Source organism: Alexandromys fortis, unplaced genomic scaffold (assembly GCF_014885135.2).
Source record: "Alexandromys fortis isolate MF-2015 unplaced genomic scaffold, M_Fortis_MF-2015_v1.1 scaffold_156, whole genome shotgun sequence".
Lineage (NCBI taxonomy): Eukaryota > Metazoa > Chordata > Mammalia > Rodentia > Cricetidae > Alexandromys > Alexandromys fortis.
In genome coordinates this window covers 2510064-2527666 of record NW_026068028.1, presented here as the reverse complement: position 1 = coordinate 2527666, position 17603 = coordinate 2510064, and the positions used below count along the sequence as shown (strand labels likewise).

The 17603-nt window shown below is 38.4% G+C and overlaps 1 protein-coding gene across 6 annotated transcripts in view; it reads right to left on the bottom strand.

The window, feature by feature from the left end:
* The window catches only part of Cep112 (centrosomal protein 112), a 363872-nt gene that overhangs the window by 256676 nt on the left and 89593 nt on the right, over positions 1 to 17603 (bottom strand). For all 6 annotated transcript variants that reach the window (XM_050164302.1, XM_050164303.1, XM_050164304.1 and 3 more), the window contains 4 exons: positions 6033 to 6187; positions 5621 to 5750; positions 4874 to 4966; positions 3331 to 3390 (listed from right to left, as the gene is read on the bottom strand). In XM_050164302.1, the coding sequence (XP_050020259.1) occupies positions 3331 to 3390; positions 4874 to 4966; positions 5621 to 5750; positions 6033 to 6187 (438 nt within the window). The remainder of the gene's footprint in view (positions 1 to 3330; positions 3391 to 4873; positions 4967 to 5620; positions 5751 to 6032; positions 6188 to 17603) is intronic.

The window sequence follows — 17603 nt, the reverse complement described above, 5'->3', positions numbered from 1 at the left end:
GGCTGTTGTGAACATTTAAAAATTATTTAAATATAATTATACAAAGTACACAAGAATGCTAAGCACTGGGAAACTGTACTTTAGTGTTTAGAACTTACATTACATCTGTCAAGAGTTACGGGAGATTTTAGGGAGGTAAGTCAAATCTAGCACACTTTAGCCTGAGCATGTAGCGTCTGCCTGTGTTCTGTGGGTAAACAGCACCATCACTTTTTACTCTCAGTGCCTGTTTGGAAAACAAGCACTAGGTTATTTGTAGGAGGCAGGTGTTTCCTTACTAGTAAAATCATTTACTCTAGCCATTTCCTGATTTAACAGATTAGGACACTTCATCAAACAATGACGTTTAGTTTTATGGCCTATTATTTGTTTGATGTTCAAAGATCTGAAGACCAGGCAACAGCCACCAGAGATCAATAAAGACCATGAGATAATATGTGTGTGCTTAAATTAGGGACAGCATCTGACGCTGTTTCTTCCACCTCAAAGACTAGTGGGATGGTATGCTCCCATCCTGCTGCTTTCGCACTGGCATGAGGAAATAATGTCATTCAGATGGCATTTCCTCCTTCTGAACAGATATTCAGAACCACATTTTATACGGAAAGTTATTGAATGTGCACACCTGTAACACTCTCCAAACAAAAGCCCTATACATCCCATTCAGCTATCCGGTTACACAGTCCAGGCCCTCCGTGAGATTTATGTCAGCTCTTTGAGCTGTCAGAAGAATATTCCCTCGGGGGGTACAAGACATCAAATCTTCAAGGCTTGCGATCCCAGCAGGTTTAATAAAGAAAGAAGAACAGATGTCAATTTAAAAGGGGGAGACTATGGAATTAATTGTGAAACAAAAAGTGACACACTGAGCAACCTTTTCTTTCAATATAAACAATATCAGTAACGATTGCAATATGAACAAATGCAGTTATTTTTCTTCTAGAGATTATTTTAAACAAGTCATGTTTATACTAAGAACCGCAAAATGGATTCTGGTTATTTTATTTAAAGCGAGGTCAATTGATAGCTCTTGGAAAGGGAATAGCTGCAGTCACCATGCCTAATAAAGAGGTTTCAGTCTCCTTTTAGAGGTGAACTACAACAGGAATTGCCAGCAGGTTAATAATAAAGATGGAATTATTACAGACACTTAGGCATTGCCTTCCTAAAACAATGCATTGACTCCCCTCTTGACCTCAAAAGGGAACAAAAGTCAAGATGAAAGTGTGGCCTCTCCATCTTTGTTTTGCATCTGCCTCCTTTCTTTCAGGTTACTTAGTTATCATGGTTCCTCATCCAAGACAAATCTATCTAGCAGCCAGTGTCACCTACTGTATCTCAGAGACTTTCAAACCAGCACCACCACAGTAGGATCTTACTGTCAGTTTTATATTGTCCTTGCTCCAGACCCCACAAAAAAGCTAAACAGTTTCCAGTTATTGTTCTGAAACTTGGACTCTAAGAACAGCAGAGCCTAGCAGGACAGAGCCTTGGAGCACAAACAAGCTTCTCTAAGGAGTCAGCTTGTCCCCTCAAGCAATAAAGACTTCTTCAGATCATCCTGCAGAACTAGAGCTGAGATATTGACCACAGGGTGGTTGGAACTACTTAACTATGCATAGTATTTGCTGCCTCCCTCCCCCACAGAATGCTTTCTCTGACTAAGCCTAAAGCTCTTGTTCCTGCCCAGAACATGGGGCTGGGTTCACTGAGCCACTTCTGTTCCACCGATTAAGTCTCCTTTGGTTTTCACTACTACTGGACTTTGCAGTGTGTTAGGAGGTAGCAAAGCCTTTATTCTGTGAATGCTGCAATGTGAGCTTTTACCCTAAGCTCCAGTTACAAAACCAATTCTCATATTTCTTTCCTTTAGTCTAGTCCATGAGAAAGGTTGATAGCAGAACCTTAGTTTACTCGGTGGTTAAAAACTCAAGAAAACAGTAGAAGAAAAGGCTGTCTGGGTTTGTCTCTCCATGGCACACTTCTCAGGTGTGCTCCTAGACACCAGTCCATCCTGTTCCACAGGCCAGCAGATCAGAGGAAAGTTGGCACAAACAGCAAGAGAACATTGGGCCAGAAAGGTGTTCCACAATGGAAGATAAGCCAGAGGTCTTCCCAGGGCACAGTGGATGAACAGCACACCCAGACTAGCCTCACCCAGTGCCTTACACACTAGACAAGACTTCCAGGTTTGTTTTTTGGTAAGCAAAATATTTAGGGAACTACACTTTTCAGCAATAGAAACTGAAATACTTCAAGAAAAACTATTTCCCCTTCCTATCCAGATACCATTTTTAGATATAAAATATACTAAACATCTTGCATTGAACTAGAATGAATAAAAAATAATTACAATTATTCATAATAAAAATGAAAAAGCACACAAACATAGATTAATATACATAAGAAGAAATCCTATTTTGCAAATGGTGACCACACTCTATCCTATGCATCTCTTGGCTGTGTTAAGCTCCTAGAGGGCAGAGTGCCTAACTATTCCCAGCCTCATCATATTAGCTAATAGGATGACTTGTCCAATGTAAGCATTGAAAGGATATCTATTGAGAAACTAGTTGGACACAAAAGATCTGTTACAAAATGGATTGAGAATGCCACCATACATACCACGGTTAGCTTTAGTTTATATATATTTTAATGGAAGGGTAAATCTCATTTTCTATTATATGCATATTTTATAAGTGGATTCATTTGGCAAATATTAAAATAACAAAACTATCAATAAAACCTTTGTTACTTCTACTTTTACTTTCCATGTCTTATAGTAAAACATTTCATAATTGAAAATTTTCAGTCAGAAATCTGTATGTTGCTATCTAAAGTATTAATAACCTTTTAGTTATTGCTGATAATAGAAATGTTAAAATACATTGATGAAAATATGCATGACTCTGACTACTAAGAAACTGTTAAGTTTAAGTAGTCAATGCTTTCACTGATTTAGGGTTTTTTGATTACATATTCAAAGTTTTTATTACATGGATGATACACAAGAATGCAATGTAAATCCCAATTACTTCAAACTTGTAGAAATAAAACATCAAAGTGTTTGTAAAAGCAATCCAGTCAACGATGCTCTTCACTCATCCAACAGAACACAAAAATAGAGCCTTAATGTTGGTGTGAATAATAACTGAACCAAAGACACTGTTCATAAACATGAAAACTTTGATTAGATTGGTTAGATGAAATTACATTAGAAACAAATAATTCTTTATAAGATGGAATAAATACATTACTTTAATAAATCAGCTCCCCTTAAATGCTTAAGTTGTTATTTTAAATGCTATAATTTCCAATCAAACGTATTACCTTTTTCTCATAGGTATGTTTTAAATGGTTCTTCTCCATGTGAAACTTATTTTCTTGATCCTGTGAATGATAAATGATGATTTTTAGTATGTTTAATATTACCTCTAACGACAATAAAATTAGTGACCCAATAAAAGCAATGAATGTACTTCGTCAAACTTCTCTTCAAAGTTTTGCATGTTGTTTATCGCTAAGAGAGCCCTAAGCACCCAATTTTCTAAGTCACAAGAAGGGACAGCAGCAGGTTAACATTATAAGACATAAACCTTAGCTGTATGAAGATGCTGCTGTCCTCAAGTACAAGAATCACTGTGACCTTTACGATTATTAGAAGACTAGGAATGAGCAACTAAGTCAAAATGTCAAGGATATGAAGTTACTTCATATCCACATTCTTGATGCTCTTTGAGAGAAAAATAATGCTATGAGAAAAAGAGAAAGGGAAGGGAAGACAATGGAGTTTGAAAACTTAAAAGGGAAAATTTTTCTAAAATAAAACATTTACATAAGACATTTTTCTACATCAAACAAACATTTGATAGCATACTACACTAATAAGATGTAGAAAGAACAGCAAATAATGTATACATATTTATGTAACTTAATACATCCCCTAATCACACCAGTTATTGAGTGCATACCAAATAATAAACACTAGAACCTAATTTTTAAAATATTTAACAAAGGGACTAGAGAGATGGCTCAGTGGTAAAGAGCACTGACTACTCTTCCAGAGGACCCAGGTCAATTCCTAGCACCATATGGCAACTCACAACTGTTGGTAACTCTAGTTCCAGGGTATCTAATACCCTCAAACACACGTGAATGCATGCAAAACACCAATGCACATAAAATAAATCTTTTAAAAATATTTAATTTATATTTAATACATCATTATTTTATACATTTAATATATCTTAATAATTTATTTTAAATTAGGACACAACATATTAGATATCATTGTGGCATTTGAACGAAGCATTTTAGTAGAATGTCCTTCCCTCTCACATTCCCCGCTCCTCTGCTACTCATAGCCCTCCACCCCCGTTCTCACCCTGTGTCTTTACCTCTTTCATGCTCCATAAACGCTTTTCCCAGCTACCTTTACCGTGCCTTGGTCTCCTTTCTTGTTTTTTAGGTTTTACCCACATTCCTACACACACAGATGTACACATTAAGGGCTAGGAACTACATATATATGAGAGAAAACATCCAGAACTTATATCTATACATTTAGGTCATCCTACTTGATATTAGAATTTCCAATTTCATCTACTTCCCTGAAAATTTCAAGATCTCATTCTTAAATCATCCAAGGTTTTATTTATAAACTAATCTCAAAAAGGAGATCTTTCAAATCATCTGTCTTTTATTCTCTATGTCAGCATCTCTGACTGTGAGGTGAAGGCCAGGAGCACAACCATAGATGACTACGTCCACAGGGCTTTTTCTAAGTTACTTTTTAAACTGACTCTCATTTCTGAACACAGATCAAGAAGGTAAAGGAACTGGGTCACTGATCTGGCTAACAAACAAGACTTACTTTTGCTTGCTGTTTCCTCTGAAGCTCTGACTCCTGGACCTGCTGTTTTAATTGACAGATGTTCTGTTCTAACTCTTCAATCACACCAGATGTCTGTGAGGATTGCAGAACAGAGAGCAGAACATTGACTTTTGTACCGTTCCACACTTCTGGCTGACATAAAGCCTATAATTTACCCCTAAAAGTTCAGTCAGAATTTAAGTTATTTATAAACCTGAATAAAAGAATATTTTAAACATAATTTTAAACTTAAATCTACTTTAAGTATACTGTCTGATAGTCAATGAGCTGAGCAGTAACTAGAATACCAGTTGAAGACAAAAATTAATATTTTGAAGTAAAAATGTAAAGTAAAATCTGTGTAGTATTTAAAGCTACGAAAATGTAACACTGAATTAAAATTCTATAGAAATTTTTAAAAGTTAAAAATAAGAATAAAATAAAGCAAACATTTCAAAGTAACACCACTGTGTGTGTGCAGTAGCACTTCAGGAAGCTTTTTGTCAGAATTCCTTCTTAAAACTTCATTACCAGGGCATGTGTTGAGCAGAACCAGGCTATTAAGTGCTGTGTCAGCTAAGAGACATTCAGTGTTTTCGGTGTTCTAAACAGCAGCAAATGTTTTGAAGTCTTGTGATTTCAAGAACAAAATGTAAAAGGGGCTAATTTCAAAAGGAAACAATTGGCTGCTCCATCGCTGTCCACTGCTGAACACTCATGAAATGTGGTTACCCACACGTACAGTACCTTAGAAGCTGAAAGTGCGTGCTCTTGTTTTAGGAGGTTTATGTCGGAATCGTATTTGGTTTTTAATAATTTCACATTTTTCTCATAATCATTTGCCAGATGTTCTTTCTCTTTATGTAGTATGTTACGCCTAAAACAGTAGGATAAAAATAACTTTCTATATTTTTAGAACCATTCTCTAGAATGGATATCTTAGTCAACTAAATTCAAGAATATTATCTTTCAATATATGAAGTAAGTATCCATATTTTCATCAACAGATTTCAAACATTATGTTCTAAAATACTTTTAGAAATGTGTAAATACTCCTATTTAGGTGGGACCACCCTAAGACTTACTACACAAGTGTCTGACTCTATATTTATAAGGTCAGTCAGAGCACTGTGCCCCACAGACAATGACTCAGCACTACCTTGTCTTTAGCTCCTGGAGTTCACTACATGTTATCTGGTAGCATCTCTCAAGCTCCATTTTTTCTTGAACCAGTTTCTGCCTCTGTAAATTGCTGTTCTCTGCCTCCCCCGTCAGCTGCTGGACACGGCCCTCCAGTTCTTTGATCATGTGGTTCTGAAAGAACAAGTCATTAGGAAAGTCTCTAACTAGCTTTTCAAGTATGTGGACCAGTGAGCATTCGGAAGAAACATATTGCCTATTAGAATATGAAAGTCAAAATCAATATTAGAAAAATATAAATCTTTGAACTAACCAAAACTTGTAAAAATAATTTTTTACCATAAAATTACCAGCATGCTTACACATATTCAACCATTCACTCATTCATGGACTGTTTACTAAGTCAGACAATTTTCCATGTGAGCAAAGAAGACAAGGCCCACTCCTCAGACAGCCCCCAATCCCACTCTGCCCCTCATTATAGTTTAGATTTGCCCTTTTCTCTCACAGTTTTAATAATGATATTTCAAAACTAAATCCATAACCCTCTATATTAATGCCAGGAATACCACATCACATATTCATGATTAGCAGGTATACAGAAATGTTTTATCCCATAAGTCCTTACTCATTTTTTCTGTAATGGTTTTTCTATTTCAATTAAAGCTGTTCTTTATTTTTCAAAAGCATCATTCAAATAAATTGCCTCTTTATGAATTGGTATTTAAATTATTTTGAATTCATCACTTTGGCAGGACTGGTTTGAAAGCCCAAACAAAGGTGCTTATAAACTTCTAGGTGCTTCATTCAACATAGCGCCAGACCAGCATTAGCTGAGAGACAACTAGTTTCCATTTTTACAACTACACTTTTAATAAGTGCAAGTAGGAAAGCTTAGTGTGGGATTTCTTTTCTACTGTTTCTCTATGGCACAGAGTTAAGACAATGTTTAAACATTACTGTTAAAAACCAACACCTTTCTTCATTTTTACCTTTTCTTCAATAAAACTGAACAGAAAGCCGGGCGGTAGTGGCACACACCTATAATCCCAGCACTCAGGAGGCAGAGGCAGACAGATCTCTGTAAGTTCGAGACCAGCTTGGTCTACAGAGTGAGTTCCAGCACAGTCAGAGATATACAGAGACATCTGTTGCAAATATATATGACGTTATGTCTAATGTTCTCCAAACTACCCTGGCTTCCTACAGTAACTGTATGACACAAAAACTAGGACTCTTCTGATATCCAATTTGAAGTGGTAGAATCAAGGGGATCTGTATTCCTTCTTTCTGGGAACTGATGAAAAAGAAAGAATAGGAAGGAACCCTAGAACTGCAACTCCACCTTAGTGACCCTAGCGAGGAACTTCTGTTCACGAGGGCATGGCTTATAGAACACCACTCTCCCATTAAGAACACCTAAAAACACAGGAATAAATCTAAAAAAAATGTGTTAGAGGAGGCCCAAGGCAGACTGGATGTAAGGAAGATGAAGAAGAACCACAAAAGATGAGTTAGAATTTGCTAAGTTGCCCCCACTAGGTATTTTCTAGAGGTATTTTCTAATCTTGGAGAATGAGTGAGGACTGGACAAGAAACTCAAAGCAGAGGGTGGCCAACTTGAGACAGCAAAAGCTCTGAGATAACACTGCACAGAGTGAGGGTTGGGTCTCCTATATAAAGATAGGAGTCAAGAATTTCAAAGTCAAGGCAAATATTACCCAGAATAAAAGAAATAAACGAGTGGTCATTATAAACTGCTAGAAAATGACCAAAGACATAAACCAAGACCAAGGGGGTGAATTACTACAGATAAACCTACAGACTTTGCTTAAGGACTAACAACTGAATGTTGTGAAGAGAGAAACACAGACTACTTTTTTTACAAGAGAAAGAAAAAGGATGAGAGGGAAAGAAATCTCCTGTTTCGGTGAAGAAAGTGGCAGACATCAAAACAGTATTGTGATCTCAGATGTCCAGTGTCACTGGAGATTAATAACAAAGATAAAGTAAACTTGAAATGTTAATTTGGGTACTGATCAACTGTTAAAATTTCATGGAACCTTAAAAGGTATCTGTGAGCTCAAGATGTAGTTGTTCACTGCCCCTGCTATAAAAAGCAAGTGCTCACAAGTGGCTCCTTGTCATTTTCCTATGGATGCCACGGTTTGAACTGGTGGCCCCTTCCTCGGACACCTGTAGATTCTGTAAATCCCAAATACTAACAAGGACCCTGGTGACAGATGCGCACACATCCTTACTTGTCTCCATTCATTTGAAACTGCTGTTTATGCTCCAATAAGAGGAGAGCAAATATTGGGGATATGGAGAAATTTAAAATCTTGTATAATACTGGCAAGAATATTATATTGAAATATTATACTGAGAGAAGTAACCTAGGTCCCAAAAGACAAATACTGTATATCCTCTCATGCAGATCTTATACTGGAATGTTCAGATAAATGGACTTAAGTTGGCATGCCAATAAGAGCCAGAACAAAGGACCATGAGAGGTTACAAGGGGATCAGTGAGGTGAGGGTGGTGGGAAGACTAGACAAGGAAACATTTAAAGGCGGTGTGGGTAGGATCCCCCTCATCTCCTCATCCCTCACATCTGCCCTCTGTGCTTGCAACCTTCATCCCAAAACAAACCAATTTTAAAAGAAAAACCAAAACCCACACAAAATAAAGAAACAAAAAAGAGAGACAGACAGACAGAAGAATCTTGTCTGGGTGCCATAGGGTGACCCACTGAGTCACACAGTTTACCCTTGAGTCTATAGTCATCTGTGTTAAGTGTTCATTGCCACAAGTCATTGGTCTGGCTCTAGGCCTCTGACTTTACCTATGATGCCACCACCACCAATAATGAGCTCTCACTGGGGCTCTCCCTGGATATCCTTGGTTGTCCTGTGTCCTGGAGATCCTGTTGTTTTAGAACTCACCCCCTTTACCAGCTCTTAACAGTTCATAGACGAGGTATGTTGGGGTAGGCCAACACATAGGCCTGGTTAGGGTCTGTGATGATGTCCATGGTCTGTGTTAGTACAAGAGGTCTCTGGAATCATGCCCCACCCTTCACTGGCCCTGGGATTGCTGCTCTTACCACTCACTGGATATTACAGCCAAAGAGCTGGCCCTGCCTCCCCCAGGGGAGAGCTGGCCCCCCACACTTTGGAAAGACGGCCCTATCTCTCACTACAGGCATGCACATCACCTGAACAGCACACTAGAGTCGAGCCTAAGAATCAGAAAGCAGGAGAGCTGATTCCTCTCCCCTCCATGTGGTGGCATAGGTGGAAACGATTGCCCCACCCCCACCCCTTGCTAGATAGTTTTATGTCAACTTGACACAAGCTAGTTATATGAAAGGAGAGAACTTCAATTGAGAAAATACCTCCAGAAGTTCCAGTCATAAGGCATTTTCTTAATTAGTGATTAATGAGGGAGGGCACAGCCCACTGTAGGTGGTACCATCCCTGGGCTGGTGGTTCTAGGCTCTATAAGAAAGCAGGCTGAGCAAGTCATGAGGAGCAAGTCAGTAAACAGCACCCCTCCATGGTCTCTGCATCAGCTTCTGCCACCGGGTTCCTGCCCTGCTTGAGTTTCTGTCCTAATTTCCTTCAATGTATGTAAGTCAAATAAATCCTTTCCTCCCCAAGTTGCTTCGGTGATGGTATTTCATCAAGCAATAAAAACCCAGACTGAGACAACTATAACACACAAAAGCCTGTACATAAATAAACACATATAGTTTAAAGAGATTTCCTTATCTGGGATAACAATGCTCCCTCCAACAGACAAATCCTATCTAAAAAAACTCCAACTCTAAGCGTGAGAGTCCCTCTTTTGTGTTGCTGGTCATTTTTACCCAAGAGACTCCCAAAACCTTATATATTGCTGCTCTTGTCTTTGTTTCCCCAGAGGTAGAAGGCAAGTCTCTACAGTCAAAGACACCATCCATTTCAGCCCAGAGGCTCCAAAGCTGGTGCCAACCTAAATGGCTCCTCTCCAAGGTCTGGTTTTCATGGTCCAGACGGAGCGATGGAAGCTTCCAAAGCAGGTAAGAACCTCCCCCCACCCCAAACAACCATGACATTTACAAACCACAACAACTACCAGCAGAACACTGTAATGTTAAGGGTGCAGTAGTGGTTAAGAATACCTTAGTAGAGCCGGGCGGTGGTGACGCATGCCTTTAATCCCAGCACTCGGGAGGCAGAGGCAAGCATATCTCTGTGAGTTCGAGGCCAGCCTGGTCTACAAGAACTAGTTCCAGGACCAGCACCAAAAGCTACAGAGAAAGCCTGTCTCGAAACCACCAAAAAAATAAATAAATAAAGAATACCTTAGTAGTAACTGACGGCTCTCTAACTGACTTAAGACTCACTCAACAAAAAGGAAACCATGCCTGGCACTGGAAAACCAACCAACTTCCCACGGCTTGTGAAGTCATGGACACTGGAGGAGAGCCTACAACCACGACTTCACTAACCCAGCGTGATTCTGGCTACATTCTAAATATTTGTCCTTATGCCCACAGGTAAGTGTAGTCCTCAACCCTCATGAAGGATATTTCTTTCTGCAGCAGACAGAGACCATTACAGAAAACCACAATCAATCAAAATGCAAAATTGTAGAGACAAGCCCCAAGAGGACATGAATTTGAAAGGTAGCAGGGCTAGTACATGGGAGGGTTTGGAGAGGAACAGAAGTTATATTATAATCTAAACAAAATAATTAAAAAAGAAGGCCTATAGGTATGAATGAAGTACCTTAAGAACAATAATATTTGGCCAAAGTCATCTTTAAAAAGAACATAAAGAGCTTAAAGGATATAAAATAGTGCAGCCCTAAAACTAGGATAAGAAACCTGAAAGAAAGGCTGCTAATGCAACATCCTATTTCGCAGGCTCTAGAAGACAATATAGGGGAATCTAGTGGTACACAACAGAACCAGGGACAGGTTCTGGGACCACAGGAAATGAAAGGTTACCTTAGATACACATTATAGCTTCCCACATTGGGAGCTTCTGGCTGGCAATTGTTTGCACTTCTTGAAGTGGACATTGTTTATAAGCAGAAGTTACTATAGGCATTAGATTAGAAATTTAGTTTCTGATTATGGGGAAATTTGAATTTGGCATATATAGAGCAAGAAATAACAGCGAGGGCAGCTGAGAGGTTTTTGGAAGAGTCCAGAGATGAGGCATCAATGGCCTGGACTCAACTCGTAGAAACAGAAGAGAACAGGAAAAGTTTCAGAGAAATAAAAACACAATTCAAAAAAAAAAAAAACTAAATAAGCAAGAAGTGAAAAAAGCACCAGTCTTTCTGGTTTGACTCTAATGTGCTACGAGATTGATGAAAAAGACTAGAATTAAGAAAATATATTTAGGGGCTGGAGAGATGGCTCAGTGGTTAAGAGCACTGGCTGCTCTTCCAAAGGTCCTGAGTTCAATTCCCGGCAACCACATGGTGGCTCATCAACCATCTGTAATGAGGTCTGGTGCCCTCTTCTGACCTGCAGACATACAGACAGAATATTGTATACATAATGAATAAATATTTTTAAAAAAAGAAAATATATTTAAAAAGAGAGAAAGTTGTAAAAACTACACGATCTTGGTATGAAGTACTATAGATACGATTTCAGTAAGTCTTAGGAAGTATGGGTGTTTATTTCCAACCTCTAAGAGATTAATAACATAAAAATGCAGAGTAGAGGACCAGGGATACAGTTCAGTGATAGGTCACTTGCCTACACTCAGTTCCTAGCACAGGATAAAAAACACCACTTAGGACTAGAGTTAGTGTTTTAGTATTTGTTTAAAAATAGAAAGTTTATCTATGAGACTCCGATTAGAAATTTACTGCCAATGTCAAAAGATATAAATTGCCTAGACAAAATTACAATAAATGGTCATAAAATAGAACAAGACTCAACAAAAAGCAAAATGGTTAAAAGCATAATAATATAACAGAGGACGTTATTCTCCCTGACAGTCTGGTCTTCCATCCTAGGCAGGTCTTGAACTCTACCTGGCTTAGTTATTAAATCAGGAACTTCTCACAAACTCTGTGCAGCACTGATGAATTCTCAATTCAAACCTGCTATTTCCACGATTCGCTTCCTTTATTATTATGTACAACGAAATCTGAACATGCAGTTTAAAATTCAATATTCAGAATGCTTCAAAGTTTCAAAACCAGAATGAAATCTGACAATGACCTCTTAGATCTAAAGTGCACTTTTCTTTCCAAATAGACAAAAATAAAAATTCTATTGTGAAACAGATTTATCTATTTGTATAATTACAGATTTTGATGTCAAAAGTGGCTCAATTTTTAAAGTATCTGGAAATCTGGACTAGGTTTGTCGACACCTACAGTTACTGAAGCCTCGCTCTTGTGCGACCACTGCTCTCCAGTTTCATGTTCCTCCCACCATTAGCCCACACCCTTAAAATCCATTTCCAAATATCCCCAGACTTCTGCTTGAATGAACTAGGAAACTCACTAAGCTCTTTAGTAGTCTAGTGTCCCTTCTCATGGACTGCACTTTCTACCTCCCCACTAAGGGCCTTTAGCCTTCAATCTAGTTATAGGTCTAGAGACACCTATGGGTGGGTCCTGAGGGACATCAGTATTATCTTTACTGGACATTTTTAATGAGATAAAATTAAGTAAAAAGATTATGTCAGGGCTGGAGAGATGGCTCAGTGGTTAAGAGCATTGCCTGCTCTTCCAAGGGTCCTGAGTTCAATTCCCAGCAACCACATGGTGGCTCACAACCATCTGTAAAGAGGTCTGGCACCCTCTTCTGGACTTCAAGCTTACACACAGACAGAATATTGTATACATAATAAATAAATAAATAGATATTTAAAAAAAAGATTATGTCAGCATAGATGGCCAATAGTAAAAGTAATACTCTTGCAAGCAGGTATACATTTTTATATGTGCTTATGTATGTTTTGTACACAACTTTTAAATTTAGTCCATTGAAGAATTCTGCTAAAAAAAAATCATAAACCTGTGTCTTACAGTAGCAATTCTCAAAATTCAACAAATTTCTGAGACCCTTTGATTCTCGGTAGGTCAGCAAGTTCAGATCTATTTTTAAATTACATGAAGACATTGATGTTTGTCTATGCAGTTTCTAGAGGTGACACTATATGAAATCATAATAGAATAAATGCAAAAGTGAATGAAAACCCAGTCACCTTCTATTAAGCCAGAGGTTAAGATTGACAAAAGTAAAAAGCAATGACATATCTCATTCAATTTCTTTTCTTTGTAAAATTTAATTTGTTTGTATATCTTTTCATGTTTGCACAGATATAATAAAACATTTATATTTGGTACTCAGACTGCAAGTATTAAATATTGTTACTTATGTTCATATGCAATGGTTTAATAGTTTTATTTTAAATGAATAATTAATTAAAGTTCTGTTAACTATGGTAAAACCCCAATAATACAGCAGACACCTGTGATATCAACAGCCAGGATGCTAAGGCAGTAGATGTTTAAGTTTAATGCCATTCTTGACTATAAACTGAAACCTTCTCTCAAAAAGCCCCAACAAATAAATAAGAAAACCCAGCAGCATAAACAAACAGCAAACAGCATGTATTAGCCATCCTGTTGTGGTTAGCTGATAATGAAAGTACCAAATTCACCCCTTTGAAAACCAGTTTCTATAAGAAATGGAAAGCACCAGAATAAGCATGTCTTTCTCTTTCGTAGACCTAATTATTTACTTTTCAGTATTTTCAATCTTAAAGTGGAAACAATTAAACATAATTTTTTACCTACTGTTCTTCACTGCACCTAACATACAAAGAGATACTAAAGCCAACGTCCAAGACTTGTAAGTAATGTGACTTTGTTATCTGTTTGCTTGCTTGGGGCAGTGCTGGAAACTAGACCCAAGGCCTTCCACAGTCTAAGCAAATTATTTACTACTAAGCTCAATTACCAGATGTAAGTGTATTTGAATGGAAGCAGAATGTTTTCAGAATTAGTATGAATCACTAGGTCACAGAGGGTCCCGAGTGCAAAGACAGTTGGCCTCACCTAAGGCTATGTGAAGACACTGGCACAGATCCACACAAGAACACGTGCTGATGACACAGCTTACAGCCGGGAGCCAAAGAATGTCAAGGACTGCCTAACCCCAAAGGAAATCAAAAGAGGCAAAAAAGGATCCTTCTCCCACAGCCCCTTCAAAGACCACAGGTTCTGCAAACACTGAGTTTTACCACATGGCTGGGAACTGTTAAGGCAATGTATCTTTGCCATTCTAGGTCATCTCAATTACAGTCGTTTATTATCCAGTACTGAGTAATTAATATACCCATCACATTGCAATGTTTATGTTTGTGTTTTTTAATGACAATACCCAGCATTAAACTGACAATAGAAGCAATTTGCTAAGAAGAATATATAAGTAAATTATTGTGGCAAATATTAATCAGTGTCTTTCTTGATAGAAGCATTATTAACAGGAGGGGTTTATACGTTTTACATTATTATATATGAATTTTTATTTAGCTATAGAGAAAATTAAATGATATTTTCAGGAAAATGATTCTAAGTTGGAATCATTATATGAAACAAAATAAACCAGACTTAGAAAGAGAAATACACTGTATCTTTTTCTCATATGCAAATCCTAGATTTAAGTGTGGGGATGTGCCCTTGAGTGTACCTGTCCATGTGTGTGCATTTGGGCATGTGTGTGTTTGTGTGTACTGTGTAAGAAACAGCAGGGAAGGAAGAGCTCTCGAGGGCGGAAAGAAAACAGGGGACTGGAACACATGTGAGAAGAGGGCAGCAGGGCTTCGGGAGAAGAAGGAAAGGGACAGCAAAAGAAGATAAGGGATGAGGGAGAGGAGTGGGAAGGCGGACAAAGAAGAACAAAATATGCATGAAATGCCACCCTGAAACCCACTATCTGTGGGCTTGTTTAAGCAACGAGCAAAATAATGACACTAGAGAAGCAGCTTTTCTTCGAACTGTAAGTTTGCATACCTTTTGAAATAAGAATAACTTTGCTTTAAAAACTACGATTGCCAGGTCTCTGTGAGTTTGAGGCCAGCCTGGTCTACAGAGAGAGTTCCAGGACAGTCTCCAAATCCAAAGCTACACAGAGAAACCTATCTTGAAATCCCCCACAAAAACTATGATACTATGATTGCCATCAATATTTAACATTTCATATAAGTTCTAGTCAACGGACAGCAGTGAAGTAAAATACTAGTTACATATGTTTAAAAGGCTAAAATCCATGACAAACATGTATAGCAAAAATGTATCTCTTAAAAATATTTATTCATTTACTTGTTTATTTATTTAATTGATGTGTCTGGGTGTCTTATGTACATGGATGTCTGTGCACCACATGTGTGCAGTGTCGTGGGAGCATTCGACCATCTAACACTGCAGTTACAGACAGTTGTGAGCTTCAGTAGAGCAGCCAGTAACTTACACAAGTCCTCCGTATGAGCAACAAGTGCTCTTAACCATTAAGCCACCACTCAAGCTCCCCAAAATAAGTAACTTTTAATAATGATGTCAAAAATATCATAAATAATATTCTGAAAAAGATATTCTCCAAACCCTATTTCTTTATGAATGTGGGGAGTTAATTCTAAATATAACCATCAAAGGAAAGGGTTCAGGCAGGACAGTTCTGCTCAATAAGGAAGATGGACATGCACACTGAGCATCAAGAGTGACTATAAGCCACAGTAATGATGTCAGCTAAGGCAGAGAAACTAGGTAGCTGTAAACCATGGAGAACTTCATTGAAGGGAAGTTAAATACACAATAGCCAAGGCAGATCAAGAGAGAGGAAGAAGGACTCAAAAGTGAAACTGGAAAAACAAGGTTAGTCATGCACGTGAAAACAATGAGATTAGATTTTAATCAGTAGTCACAAAAAAGTAACAACAGGAAAGATTAAAGACTCCTGTTAAAGAATAATTTAAAAACCTTTATATAGCGTATATATAGGCGAAAATCCTGCACTCTCAGTAGAGAGATTTGTTTAACAAGACACGAAAAAGCAGGACTTGTGTGGCAATGTGCAGGTGATACTTGCACTGAAGACTAGCCATAGCCACATAGTAAGTACCAGACCAGCCTGAGATGGGCAGAGCAACCTTGTTTCAAAAAAGGAAAGGGAAGGGAAGGAGAATGGGGGAAATGGAAGCAGAAGAGGCAGGTAAATAAGAAGGAAAAGGAAGGATATGAGTAGGGGAAGGAAGAAGGGAAGAGAAAGAAAGAAACAGAGGGAAATCAAGATAAAAGGAAGGAATAGGAAAACTGAAAAGAGATGAAGAAAAAAGAAGAGCCAAAAAGGAGTGGGGCTAGAGGCAGGGAAATAGGCAGGAGAGAAAACACAGAAAGACAGCAGGAATGAGGGTGGATAAAACTGATGAAGTTAGGGCTCCTTTCATTGAAAGATTACCTCTCCCTCTATTATAGGAACACTATCTCTCTCAAAAGTTATATTCCTTTTAGAATTGGTGAAGCCTCCATCTTACATATGGGAAGCTGCCAATGGGCCTTTTCAGGAGTCTCTAAAGTGAGGCTCACCATTTCCTCACGACATGAACAAACTCTTAGGTTGCTTTCTATTGCCAAGATAAAACACTAGGACCAAAAATGGAACATGGAGCCAGGAAGTGATGTAGAGGCCATGGAAGAATGCAGCTAACTGGCTTGCTCTTCACAGCTTGCTCAGCCTGCTTTCTTTCTTCTTTTTTTTTTTTGTGCTATTTTATTTTTTTATTCATTTATTAAAGATTTCTGTCTCTTCCCCACCACCGCCTCCCACTTCCCTCCCCCTCCCCCAATCAAGCCCCCCTCCCTCATCAGCCCAAAGAGCAATCAGGGTTCCTTGCCCTGTGGGAAGTCCAACGACCACCCACCTCCATACAGGTCTAGTAAGGTGAGCAACCAAACTGCCTAGGCTCCCACAAAGCCAATACGTGCAGTAGGATCAAAAAGGGGTACACTCATCCATTGCTGGTGGGAATGCAAACTCGTGCAACCACTTTGGAAAGCAGTGTGGAGGTTTCTTAGGAAATTTGGGATCAACCTACTCCTGGACCCAGCAATACCACTCTTGGGAATATACCCAAGAGAGGCCTTATCATACAACAAAAGTATATGCTCTACTATGTTCATAGCAGCCTGCTTTCTTATACAATCTCAGACCGCCAACCCAGGGGCAACACCATACATAGAGAAGTGGGTTCTCACACATCATTAAGAAAACAATCACAGGCTTGCCCATAGGCCAATCTCATAGGAGCATTGATATTCCTTCTCTCAAAAAACTCTAGCTTTTGCCGAGTTGACATAAAACAAAGCAGCACAAGCTCTTGTTGACCAATAAAAGAACTTGATCTCCTGCTTTCTCAAATCCATATCAGAATAACAAACCAAAGGGACATGAGTCCTCAGTCCAAAATAACTGAGGCTTGTGGAAGCTATATTGAAAGACAATGAATTTATTTTAAAAAAGCAATGTAATTGTGATTGGGATTTCCCTCTATATGCTGTGATTACCAT